This window comes from Pelophylax lessonae (genome assembly GCF_965119305.1).
Source record: "Pelophylax lessonae genome assembly, contig: HAP1_SCAFFOLD_283, whole genome shotgun sequence".
NCBI lineage: Eukaryota > Metazoa > Chordata > Amphibia > Anura > Ranidae > Pelophylax > Pelophylax lessonae.
In genome coordinates this window covers 160859-175000 of record NW_028120059.1, presented here as the reverse complement: position 1 = coordinate 175000, position 14142 = coordinate 160859, and the positions used below count along the sequence as shown (strand labels likewise).

Here is a 14142-nt window from a genome sequence, read left to right as displayed (position 1 = left end):
GGGGTTGGACTGCCTTTGCAACCTCTATAGGGTCCAGGTATTGTCTCATGCTACTAGTAGTGACACTGACCCTAGCCAAATGCAAAACTAGTGAAAAACAGTCAGAAAAGATTTTGGACCTTGGTGACCCCATTACTGTATCCCTTGGTTCAGATACTTACTATGTATTATTTTTGTACATTGTTGACATTTTTTTGATGTCAATTTGCATCCTTGATTTTAATGATTGATCATTTTGATAATAAAACTATACCTTTTTAACTGCTTTGTCTACATTTATCTATATTTTGCCATATAGATCCCTGCCTCCAAAGTCCCATGTTTGGCGGTTCTATCACTGTATGCTTCCCCTTATAGGGGCTAATCTGTGGATTAGTACAGATGAACACCCTTTTACATTTTCTCCTATATTCAATTAGGAATGTGGCAGTGATTATTGGCTGAAGGTGAACCAGTGTCGGCATTTTATTATTCTATAGTCAGAAAAGATGAGTAGGGAAAAAACTGTCAGTGGCCACCACTTGTAAAACCATTTCTGTTTTGGAGGTTGTCTCATTGTTGCCCATCTAGTTGCACCAGTTAATTTCATTAACACCAAAGCATCTGAAACTGATTAACAACCCTCTCGGCTACCTAACTGACCAGATCAATATCCCAGGAGTTTAATTGGCTTTAGGATTGACTTGACTTTGACTCTGATTAAAAAGTGTTTGTTATTTTTGAGCAGTGTATATGTATGTGTGTGTATCAGTGATCGACCAATATCGTTTTTTTTTAATGCCCATACCGATATTTTGGTCATCGGATATCGGTATCGGCCGATATTGGCCGATTTATTTTCGGGCTTTATAAAAAGTTTTTCTCTATCGCTCATTGACAGACGTAGTCCTCGGTGATACAGCACCTTCGGGTTATGTTGCCTCCACAGGAGTAGGACTAGACAGGAAATAAAATGCTCTGGCCACACCCTAGGGGCAGTCCCCGAGGGTATATCCTCTCTCTCTCTGCCACAGCAAATCAGTTTTTTTCTGTCTAGTCAGGAGTAAGGACCTAGATACCTTGCTGGGATCTTCGGTCCTGGCAGGATTTTTTTCTTAAAAAGATTTTTTAGACAGCTTTTTTTCTCCAGTGTTCCTGTGAGATCTTCAAGCAAGAAAGCTGAACTGGGCGACGGGCTGGATGTTGAGATCCGGTGGTCACCCCAGTTCAGCCTACGAGCGTGTGCAGGCCATAGCTCCGCGCTGGGTCGGCCGCGAAATAGTCCCACTGGAGGGACTGACCCTGCGAGGTAAACGTCTCGCTAAAACGCCAAGGACCATGAGTCACGGCGTCCGTATTGGTCGACAGCCCTCCCGCCCCGGTGGAGAGGGGTACTGTCAGGAGTTGGTGCCCGCCTGGTTCCGGTATGGTGAGTAGTATGTTCCCCCCTTCCCCTGACGGGTCTTGTGGTGAACGCGGGCCCCTCTCTGTATGGTAAGGATGAGTTCCCCTCTATCCTATAACATGGCACAGATCCCCCTACTTTGAGTGTGATTTTTATGTGCAAAAAGCCAGGAGGCTTGGTTTGGGAGCTGACAATCTAATTGTAAATATGTTAAAAGATTGTAATCAGTGGCAGTATGGGAATCTTACTGTAATAATATAAGTATCCTACCAGTCAGAAGCCACGGACATATAGACTGCTTTCCAAGTCAAGTCTCCAGCAATAGCAGGCCTTCCGACGGCCATGCGGTCCGGTACCGCCGACCAGGCTAAATCCCCATGTAGAGAAGGTGTTGTGATGCTCTGCAGTCACGCCGCTATTCGGTACAACCGCCGCCATTGTTTGCTAGATCGCACGAGGCCGCCATTTTGGCGTAGCCTCGTGTCTCCCGCATGGGGGCGGCCATGTTTGAGGTGACCCAAACACCTCGTGGAGCTAGGGGAGGCGCCGGAAGGCGTGCAGAGGGGCGGAGCCGCCTCCTTTCTTCCCGGGCAGCCAGCCAAAAGACTTCCTGTTTGTGAAGACAGCGCTGTAACCTGTTGCAGTGAACTCTTGAGCATCAAGTGGTGAGCCTGGGGGTCTATCTCTCTCTCTCTCGATCGATAGGGATCCCTAGCAGGTAACACTGAGGGGCTTTTGTGGCGCTGGGGGTCTGAAAAAAAAAAAAAAAAGTTTTTTACTTAAGTTTGGATTGTATTTTCCGGGTAGTTACTGGAATAATCATGGACCCTGCCACACAAGTACCCCCACCTGTTTCCCTCGAGGGGGCCACGGGACCCGTCGGTGCACAGAGTATGGATGCATTTACAGCAGTTTTGGAGTCTATGGTGGCTCGGGTGGAGGCGGCCTGTCAGGGACGGGGGTCAAGAAAGCGACCCCCGCCTACCCCTATATTATCTGACACCTCTGACTCAGATTCAGAGACGGTCACTGCAGCTGCAGGTCCCTCTGTAAGGGCTGTTATCTCAGGTAAAGCTCCCTCAGACAGTGAGGAGGACGTTCATTCTTCCGCCATAATGCAGGAAGAAGCATTGGTGGACGCACTAGTTGTGGCGGTGCGGGAAACCTTAAGACTTGAGGTTTTACCGGCAGAGGCAACTGAAACATAGATTCCCTTTGGTACTAACAAGCCCATCAAAACGGTGAAGGTTTTTCCTGTACCCAAGTGTTTTGGTAATAAAATTAAAGGAGAATGGGAGCATTCTAAGCGTACCTTTACTATTTCCAAGCGTATTGCTAGACACTATCCGTTTGAGGAATCCCTCATTAAGAAATGGACGGTACCACCAGTGGTGGATCCACCTATTTCCAGGCTGAATAAAGCCACGGTTATCCCAGTGGAGGACACTTCGTCCTTTAAGGATCCGGTGGATCGAAAGATGGAAGCAGAGTCCCGCACTATTTTCTCCCTGATAGGGTCAGCATTTAGACCAGTAATTGTTATTGGTCTAGTTTCCCAGACACTAACGGAATGGGCGAGATTGGTACGCCAAGACCTTAGGGGAAAAGATATTCCCCAGGGAACATCTGATTTGATGGAACAGATTATACAAGGGCTACAGTTTGTCTGTGCCTTGGATGCTACCCCCCTATTAGGGCATGCATCTATGTCAGCGGTAATCCTCAGACGTGTGCTGTGGTTAAAATGCTGGTCAGCTGACCTAGGTTCCAAAAAGACCTTGACGAATCTCCCTTTTCAGGGGAATCGCCTATTTGGAGCCACCCTAGATGAAATCATTAAGGATGCCACTGGGGGCAAGAGCACTTTTTTGCCACAGGCTGCTAAAGCTAAGGGACCTCGCAACAAGCGAGGACCTTTCTTTACCGCCCATAAAGGGCGCCCGGCTGGAACAAGCGGGAAAGGCAAGACTCCTCCAGGAGGGTTTAAGAAGGGCTGGTCGGACAAACAGAGGACCAACCCAGCCAAACCCGAAGCAAAGGAGTACACAGCCTGAAGGTGCGCCCCCACCCGGTTTCAGGGTGGGGGGACGTTTTCACCGGTATTCAGGACATTAGATCGAGCATCGACTACTACTACCGGTGCGATTCTTCCCTTCCAACATTTAAGTACTACAGGGAGCGGTAGTCACCGTTCCCTGAACAGATCTTTTTCTTTACCTTTTCCTAAGATTAGTCTCAATTCCCCACAGGAATCGGATCTGGTTGACCAGACAGACCAAGAAGCCTCTAGCCGGGTGACTTCGGTCCCTGAGATTCAACCAGGAGAGATCACCATTCCTGATAGGAATCAGGTGTCGGATAAATGTGTGGGAACAGAAAACGACCAGACTTTCTCGGATGGTCGGGGCCAGATAGCTCTAGGGACGCCTGGTTCAAATCCCGTCAGTGCCAGTGGTCCTAGAAATTCTAGGCTGGCCTCGTCAAGCCGGTCTGGCCGACTTGGACTTGCTAGTCGCGGACGTTCCGTGGGAACTGCGTCTCAGGGAGTATCTGCGGTCTCGAAGACCAATCTACCATTGTGCTTTACAGTCGCTGGTTTTAATGGCCTGGCCATTGAGACCCAAGTACTGAAGGACAGAGGGTTGTCAGCTTCAGTCATTCCTACCCTTATTAAAGCAAGGAAAGCGACTTCCAGCAGAGTCTATTATCACACATGGAAGACTTATATTGCGTGGTGCGAATCTTTAGGATTTCCTCCACGTACCTATTCGGTGACTCGAATATTGGCCTTTTTGCAAAAAGGGGTTGAGCAGAAGCTAGCCTTGAGCACCATCAAGGGTCAAGTTTCAGCATTAGCAATCTTCTTTCAGAAACCTTTAGCTACCAAGTCCTTGGTGCGGAATTTCATCCAGGGGGTGCGGCACCTGGCTCCACCAGTCCGCGCGCCCTTACTGCCCTGGGATCTTAATTTGGTTTTGTCGGTTCTACAGAAACCTCCTTTTGAAAACATCAGGGAGATTCCCTTGCTTACTTTATCCCAGAAGGTGGCCTTCTTGGTGGCTATCACTTCTGCACGCAGGGTGTCAGAACTGGCTGCTTTATCATGCCAGTCCCCATACTTGGTGATTCATAGGGATAAGGTAGTACTCCATCCTAAGCCATCCTTTCTTCCAAAGGTGGTTTCAGATTTTCATCTGAATGAAGATATTGTACTACCTTCCTTGTGTCCTCAGCCCAATCATCATCGGGAACATGCGTTGCATTCCTTGGATGTGGTTCGGGCAATCAGGGTATACCTGAAGGCTACGGAATCGTTCCGTAAGACGGATTCACTTTTTGTGATCACTGATGGACCCAGAAAGGGGTTGCCTGCATCTGCCGCGACTATTGCCAAATGGATTAGACAGACGGTGGTACAGGCTTATTCTATTAAGGGTCAGAGTCCTCCGTTCCCTGTTAGGGCGCACTCCACTCGAGCGCTCAGTACTTCCTGGGCCTTTTGCCATCAGGCGTCAGTGGTCCAGGTATGTAAGGCGGCCACCTGGTCGTCGGTACATACCTTTACAAAATTTTATAAAATTGATGTGATGGCATCGGCGGATGCCTCATTTGGCCGCAAGGTTTTGCAGGCCGCAATTTGAGGAGATCGGTGGTCTACCTCGAGGGTTTTTTTCTGTTTGAAAATTTTTTTGTTGAGTCTCATCATTAAGGATGAGCATTGTAAACTTCTAGTTGGCACCGGTTGGGCCTTCTAGATTTGGATTTGATTTCCATTTTCCCACCCCTCATTTGTGATACTGCTCTGGGACGTCCCGAAGGTGCTGTATCACCGAGGACTACGTCTGTCAATGAGCGATAGAGAAAAATGGATTTTTGTAAAATCTTACCGTAAAATCCTTTTCTCTTAGCTCATTGACAGACGTAGTACCCGCCCCTCTGTTTTTGAGTTGGGTTGGGTTAAATTCTCTAAACACTGCTTTTGTGACATAACTGATTTGCTGTGGCAGAGAGAGAGAGGATATACCCTCGGGGACTGCCCCTAGGGTGTGGCCAGAGCATTTTATTTCCTGTCTAGTCCTACTCCTGTGGAGGCAACATAACCCAGAGGTGCTGTATCACCGAGGACTACGTCTATCAATGAGCTAAGAGAAAAGGATTTTACAAAAATCCATTTTTTTTTTTTCACAGGTACTCTTGGGGAGGGATCTGGGGGTCTAAAAGACTCAAAACCCCTCCTCTGCACTTAAAAGCATTCAAAACTCCAAGTTTGGCTGTTTTGAATGCTGTCTTTTTTTTTTTTTAATTTGGCGCAGAGTACCCGGAACTGATGTCATGACATCACTTCCGGGTTTTTTACATGTAGACCGGTCAGAGCCGAATGTGACCCTGTCAAATCTACTAACTCCTCCAAGAGCTACAACCCCACCCCCCAAAAAAAAAAAAAAAATATTCTGGTAAGCCAGCTCCTTGGAAGAGTGCATCTCCTGTGTCCTCTGCAGCTCTTACTGCTTTCTTGCTCTGACCTCAACAACATTAAATAGTAGTGAAGTGGAGGTCTGCTGTAAGAACCAGTGGTTATTCCTAATCAGAGGACATTGGTAGTGCATGGAGTTGTGTAAGTACTTGCAGATGTTTGTGTTTTTTTTTTTTTTTTTTTTTCTAGAGGGAGCTGCTGAATTTTTTTATTTTGTTTGTGTTTGAGTCAGCAGGTGATGTGTGAGATAAAGTTTCTCAGTACTTGTAAGTGTAATAGGCATTTGAACTGTCATAAGGTAGTTTTTTCACGTCTGTTGTATCAGTATGCAGATCATTTTGCTGCACCGTCACTATACCCACCAGTCCCACCCGACCTTCCAGAGAACCCTCCACTACCAGAGCTGGATGATGACTATGATATGGATGTGTCAAGCCGAGAAGAGTCAGAGTATGAAAGTGGAGATGATGAAGAAAAGGATAGGTAGGTCTTGGGTGTAATGAAAGAACATTTCATAAGCTATAAGCCGATAAAGAATATAACATTTTGATACTAAGTAGGACATGGTAGCAACATTGTAGTTTTCCAGTACACCCTGTCAATATTCTGACCCTCATTAGTGGTCAGTTAGGAATGTCCTTTTTCTAAATATTGTCAAATTCTTGCAGTTGCAATATTCAGAACTTATTGACAATTGTATTTTTCTATTGAAACGTGAAACTCTCCCTACCTGTCAAATTTGCTAATCCAGAGTAGCTGTTGGTGAATTTGGGCTGGGCAGGTATCTTAATTTGTAATCAGGCCAAGTCAGGTCATGTAATTTTTCATACAAATGTTGTTTTTTTTTTTTTCCTTTTTTGAAGTCTCAGTAAAATGAATCTGGCTGTATATTAGCATACACAGCTGTTGGTAGTTACTCATCTTTAACTGCATTTGGGGCTGGTGAGTTCCTTTTTAAAGCTGCACTCTGGGAAACTTAAAAGTTCTCCCCTGCAATGTTGCTGCATCTTACATAGTTACATAGTTACATAGTAGGAGAGGTTGAATAAAGACAATAGTCCATCCAGTTCAACCTGTGTAGGTGTGTGTGGCTGTAATCATCTCACATACCCCTGAATGTTCTGATCCTTGAGATGTAAGTCTAAGAGTCTTTTGAAAGCCACCATACTACCCGCAGAAACCACCTCTTGTGGTAGAGAATTCCACAATCTTGTAGCCCTAACAGTAAAGAACCCCCCACGTTGCCTGAGGTTAAAACGCTTCTCCTCTAATCGCATTGTATGCCCTCGAGTCCTCATGCAATCCCTTCGAATGAACAGCTTTTTTTCTAAGCTGGGATCCCCATTAAGATATTTATAAATTGCTATCATGTCCCCCCTCAGACGTCTCTTCTCCAGGGAGAATAAATCGAGCGATTGTAGACGCTCTTCATAGTCAAGGTCCTCCAATCCCCTAATTAGTTTAGTTGCCCTTCTCTGGACTCTCTCCAGCTCCAACACATCCCTCCTGAGGACTGGCGACCAGAACTGGACAGAATACTCCAGATGCGGTCGGACCAGAGTTTTATAAAGTGGAAGGATTATAGTCTTATCTCTGGAATACATCCCTTTCTTTATGCATGCCAATATTCTGCTGGCTTTGGCAGCTGCCGCTTGACATTGCATGCTGTTGCCTAATCTATCATCAACCAAGACTCCCAGATCCTTCTCCATTTTTGATTCCCCCAAGGGTTCCCCTCCTAACGTGTATTGTGCTTTTATGTTTTTAGTCCCCAAGTGCAAAACCTTACACTTCTCCACGTTAAACCTCATTTGCCATGTCGTTGCCCACTCTGTAATTTTGTCCAGGTCATTCTGTAAGATATCTGCTTCATGCTGTGCAGTTATTGCTCTGGCCAATTTTGTGTCATCTGCAAAAACTGATATCGAACTACTGATCCCGACCTCAATGTTGTTTATGAATAAATTGAACAAGGTTGGTCCCAGGACTGAGCCCTGGGGCACCCCGCTTACTACCTCAGACCAGTCTGAGTATGCGCTGTTTATTACCACTCTTTGGACACGCCCTTTAAGCCAATTCCGTATCCAAGAGCAAACCCTGCTGTCGATACCTGCAGATCCTATTTTATAAATTAAGCGCTTGTGGGGAACTGTATCAAACGCCTTAGCGAAATCCAAGTACACCACATCCACTGGTCTCCCCCTATCTAGCTCACAGCTCACCTCCTCGTAAAATGTTAATAGATTGGTTTGACAAGAACGCCCATTTGTAAACCCGTGCTGATTACTGCTGATGATGTTGTTGTCTTTAGCAAACTCTACGATATAGTCCCTTATCATCCCCTCCAGAAGTTTACATACTATTGATGTCAAACTGACAGGCCTATAATTTCCCGGGATATGCCTCTGGCCCTTTTTGAATATCGGAATCACGTTAGCTTTCTTCCAATCCCCTGGTACATCTCCTGTCCTAATACTGTCAGCAAAGATCAGGAACAGTGGTCTGGATATAACCTTACTGAGTTCCTTGAGTACTCTCGGATGTACGCCATCCGGGCCTGGTGATTTGTTTGTGTTGAGTTTATCCAGCCTTTCCCTGATTTCACCCTCTGTTAGCCATAGTGGCAAGTCCTGTGTATTACTACTAACCAAACAGTCATGGTCAGTGTACCCCTCCGTTTCCTGTGTAAAGACTGACGAGAAAAAAGCATTCAGCACGGTTGCTTTTTCAGTGTCCTCTGTAACCATCCTCCCATCATTGTTAATTATGTGTGCAATATGCTCTGCCCTAGTTTTTTGCTGTTGATATATTTAAAGAATTTCTTTGGGTTTTTTTTACTATCCTCCGCTATTTGTCTCTCAAAGTTGATTTTAGCCATCTTGATTTCTTGTTTACTTTTCTTATTTGCCTCCTTGTATTGCTCGAAAGCCGATACTGTGCCCTCTGATTTATACTTCTTGAAGGCCAATTTTTTTCCCCTAATAAGTTTTTTGATGCTACGGTTTAGCCAGCCAGGTTTGGCTTTGTCTCTTCTAAATTTATTTCCCATAGGAATGCACTGCAAGATGCCTTTGCCTAATATGTTCCTAAAGCATTCCCATTTTTCCTCTGTGGTCAGGGATCCCAGGGTTTGGTCCCAGTTTACCCTTTCCATCAATGAGTACAATTTTGGAAAGTTTGCCCTTCTGAAGTTTAGGGTTCTTATGTTCCCCACTTGCCTTGTTATATTGTTATTTATACTAAATGTGATCATCCTGTGATCGCTAGCACTGCAAGGGTTAACTGTTTGTGTCTGGGAGGAACAGGTAAAGTTTCTGCTCCTGCAGACTGGTCCCTGCAGACTGTTTTCCCCTGTAGGTCCTCTGACATCATCAAGACCAATGCAGGAACCTTAGTCAGCCCTGCCCAGTGTCTTTTGTTAAACTTTCTAACCATTCCTCCTCACAGATCTACACAATTTTAAATTGTATGTTCGCTGCCAAAAAGAAAGCAAATAAATTCCTTGCATAAGCGTATTTACACGTTTGCAGTCACATATACATGCTTATTCATTTTTTTTTCCATGTGAATGAGAACATCTAAAAACTGTAGTTGTAAAGTAGGTGTTACCTCAGTTTGGCTGCAAAAGTGGAATCGCACTAGGCCATCTTCACACTTGAGCGTTTTGTAGCTCGAAGCTCAACAAGCAAAAACCTATTGTTTACAATAACCCTTGTTCGCATCTAAGTGTCCTGTTGCTTGTACCAAAATGCCTGTCCTGTAAAAAAAGTACGAGCTACTTTTCAAGCAGAATTGAGCATTTTTATCCCCATAGACGTCAATGAAAACTCCTAAAAAGCTTTTTTTCTAACATTTTTTTTAATTGTTTTTGTCATGCTTTTTCTACTCAAACAGCAGTTCCCGACACATTTTAGTTGAAAAACGCTTGAATAAACATCCAACAAAAGCTGCAAAAACATGCAGTTCTGCTCCAAAAATGCTTAAAAATGTGATGCTGTGATGTAGCCATGGGGTTTGTATATGCTCTTAACCATCAGGGTCAGGAACTTTAGCTTTTGGGGGGGGGGGGGGGGGAAGTGACAGTTGTTTTTAACTAAATCCATTGATTTAAAATTAACAGTTCCATGGCTAAATAAACATTTGTATCCTTGTGTTAAAGTATTACGAATCAAGCCTTTTGCAAAGTGTGTGAGAGTATATGTAGGTGCCTTTTTAGATTGCCAAAAATCAAAGTTGGTAATCACTGCTCATTAAGGCTCGGTTCACACTGATGCGATGCGGGAAGGCTGCGAATTCGCAGCCTATTCCCGCATCGCACACGCACCCCCGGCAGTTTACACTGCCATATGCGATCCGCTGGGGGTGTCAATGTAATCTTAACGACACCCCCAGTTTGATCGCATATCGCAGTGCGATCGTGCAGTTCGCACAGGATCGGATCGCACAAGTGTGAACCGCTGTGCGATCCGATCCTGATGCGGCAGCAAAAATGCCTCCTGTGCGTGTTTGCTGCGGGTGCGATGCGAATTTAGCCATACAAACTGTATGGCTAAACTCGCACCGCACAGCTGATCGCATGTCATGTCGGAGCAGTGCGCTCCGACATGACATGCGAACCCCGCACACGCAGTAGTGTGAACCGGGGCTAATGGGAATGTTTTTTAGATGGGAAATCTGATTTCATGTAGTATTAATGAGGAAAAAAAAAATAAAAACCTAGGTTGAGTGGCTAGAATTGCATGGTAAGTTTTCAAATTTGCAGCCTGTTTATAATGCCTGATTTGTTCTTTTGAAATACTCAGGGTTGCTCGTCTAAAAGAATTGGCAGACATGCTGCCCAAGAGACCAAGTCAGAAGAAACAATCTCGTCCTCGAAAAAAGATGAAGATTAAGGACCTTATAGGCATGCCTGCGGCACCCCAGTGAGTCCCAGAAGCATGTACTGTATACTAGGAGTGTGACGATAGAAGGAATTTATAAACGTATAAAATTACCAGACGTGTACACTGTCAAAACTGTGTGTTAGGGAATTAGCCAGAGCAACAATACACTTTATTGATGTCATTTTTCAGTCAGTATGAATTTATCTGTTAGGCTTGATTGAACTCTTGCCATTGCCCATTACGTGGCTGAAGTCGCCACACAGAAAGGAAATTCTAGACAAGATAGCTATGTAATGTGTTAAAGTTTTTGTGTCAATTAATCTAATTTCTTGTCTTTTTCAGACATGCACATGCACCGCTGTTACCGTCTGAGGTGTTTGAACAGCCGTGTATTGTAGGTCCTAAAAAAATGGAATTCCACATTCCTGCAGATGTACCTGCTGCTGCTGATGGTAAGCTTGATATAAATAAACAAACCCATTCCCTTGCGCACACCAATGTATTCAGTGTGACAAATCAAGTAAAGTGCTGCTGCTGAAATTTAGGAGTGCACCACTCACTCCTGTGAGGTAAAATATTTTAAAAATAAAAGTGATCATGCGCCCCACTCCTATAAAAAAAAAAACACAGACAATTCTATATTTGTGTGAATTTACAAGTCCAACTGTATAACAAACTCCATATATTATCCCACCATTAGGAAGGTGCTGCGCTAGAAACAAAGTGAGTAGATTTCAGTCCTATGAAACGGTAAATCCATCTATCCACCAGGGTCAGCTGTTAGGGCAATTAGGTGCTCCCACCACCAGATCACCTCCAACCACACTGCCTCTTACCATCCTGATGTTAATGCAAAGCATCCAAATCCCAGGCTAATCCCGTATTCAGATCCACACCCAGGGATGGTTCAGGTTCAAACAGGCTCTCAGGGGAAGATCACACAAAATCCCCAGACTCCGAGTCCGGTCCCCAGGGAAGAGGTGTCAGGAGACCCCAAGAATATAAGAACACTCAGAGTAGTATGTAAGGATTAAAGGTCAAGAAATGTTATTAAGCTGTTACTCGCATAACAAATGCAGAACAGGGTCAGTAATCTGTGTGTAGTTCGGTTTCCCACCGACAAAATGGCCGATGCGTCCTCGGCGAGATGACGTCACACCCTCCAGTCCCGCCCCAACATAGCGTTTCGTCAGCAAATGACTCGATTCCTAGAGGCCAGTAATTCATTGCAATCTCTACTACCAGCATCCATCAATGCACGATCTAACGCTTGAGGGTTAAAACCTTTTTCACAAAAGCGTGATTTCAAAACTTCCGATTCACTCAAAAAGTCATCATAATTTGTACAGTTTTTCCGTAACCGGAGAACTGACTTTTAGGAACCGGCTTGAGCCAAGACGGATGGTGGCAGCTAGAGACCTCAATGTACCCATTTCTATCCGTCTCCTTAAAGAATGTAGAAGTCAGCATAGAATTTCCATCAACTTTGATTTTCAAATCCAGATAATGTACCTCCTTCTCGCTAGCCTCCTATTGTAAATGGATGCCCCTATTGTCATTAAACTCTAAAAATAACTCCTGCAGGGATTCCATACTCCCCTCCCACAGAAGGAATCTATGTACCTCCTCCAAAAAAAGTAGCTGTGGTCTGGGGTTACCATATACGACATCCTCCTCCCATTTGGGCATAAATACGTTTGCCATACTTGGGGCGAACTTAGCCCCATAGCTACACCCTTACTTTGCAAGTAGTACTTCCCGTCAAACAAAAAATAGTTATGTGACATGCAGTACTCAAGCAAAGACAGTATGAATTGATGCTGTTTTGGGGGTAGGGAGGCTCCTCCCAATCGAAAATACTCCACTGCCTCACGTCCATCTGCGTGTGAAATCAGTGTAGAGTGAGGTAATATCAGCTGTTGCAAGGAGATTACCATCTCCCCACTGTATTTCACGTAAGATGTTAATTACCTGTGTGGAGTCTTTTAGATAAGAGGGAGTAGTTGCCACTAAAGGCTGTAGGAATAAATCAATATACTTCCCTGCTCTTGATGTAATGGAGTTAATTCCACCAATAATCGGCCGCCCGGGAGGATTAGTCAGACATTTATGAATTTTTGGGAGGAAATAAATAACTGCCACTCTGGACGATAATGGTATCAGGAATGCCTTTTCTTTTTTCGTAATAACGTTGTTCCTAAAACCTTCCTCAAATGAACATGTTGCCAACATCCAAAAAGGTTTTCCTGGCCACAGTCTCTCAAAACATTACGCACTTTGCCACAATAGGGATCCCAAGGGGACCATGTTCTTTGGAATAGAACAGTTTGTGGCAAATTGGCGTGGGAGCAATATGGTCAGGGAAATCTCAAAACTGGAGGCACGGTGGATCTATAGGGCGAAGACATACACTCCACATGGTATGAATGTGGAGTCAGATGTCAACGCCTTTATAGCTAATAGTTAATTTTTCTGATCGTGTGTATGTATGTGTGTGTGTGTGTGTGTATCTATGTGTATATGTGTATATATATATATATATATATATATATATATATATATATATATATACAGGTCATTTTCAAAAAATTAGCATATTGTGATAAAGTTCATTATTTTCTGTAATGTACTGATAAACATTAGACTTTCATATATTTTAGATTCATTACACACAACTGAAGTAGTACAAGCATTTTATTGTTTTAATATTGATGATTTTGGCATACAGCTCATGAAAACCCAAAATTCCTATCTCAAAAAATTAGCATATCATGAAAAGGTTCTCTAAACTAGCTATTAACCTAATCATCTGAATCAACTAATTAACTCTAAACATCTGCAAAAGATTACTGAGGCTTTTAAAAACTCCCAGCCTGGTTCATTACTCAAAACCGCAATCATGAGTAAGACTGCCGACCTGACTGCTGTCCAGAAGGCCATCATTGACACCCTCAAGCAAGAGGGTAAGACACAGAAAGAAATTTCTGAACGAATAGGCTGTTCCCAGAGTGCTATATCAAGGCACCTCAGTGGGAAGTCTGTGGGAAGGAAAAAGTGTGGCAGAAAACGCTGCACAACGAGAAGAGGTGACCGGACCCTGAGGAAGATTGTGGAGAAGGACCGATTCCAGACCTTGAGGGACCTGCGGAAGCAGTGGACTGAGTCTGGAGTAGAAACATCTAGAGCCACCGTGTACAGGCGTGTGCAGGAAATGGGCTACAGGTGCCGCATTCCCCAGGTCAAGCCACTTTTGAACCAGAAACAGCGGCAGAAGCGCCTGACCTGGGCTACAGAGAAGCAGCACTGGACTGTTGCTCAGTGGTCCAAAGTACTTTTTTCGGATGAAAGCAAATTTTGCATGTCATTCGGAAATCAAGGTGCCAGAGTCTGGAGGAAGACTG

At 44.4% G+C, this 14142-nt stretch overlaps 1 protein-coding gene across 1 annotated transcript in view; it reads left to right on the top strand.

Annotated features, from left to right (window-relative positions):
- The window catches only part of LOC309543664 (RNA-binding region-containing protein 3-like), a 118366-nt gene that overhangs the window by 48285 nt on the left and 55939 nt on the right, over positions 1-14142 (top strand). The window contains exons 6-8 of the mRNA XM_082276117.1: positions 6184-6341; positions 10661-10780; positions 11084-11193. Coding sequence (XP_082132243.1) covers positions 6184-6341; positions 10661-10780; positions 11084-11193 — 388 coding nt within the window. The remainder of the gene's footprint in view (positions 1-6183; positions 6342-10660; positions 10781-11083; positions 11194-14142) is intronic.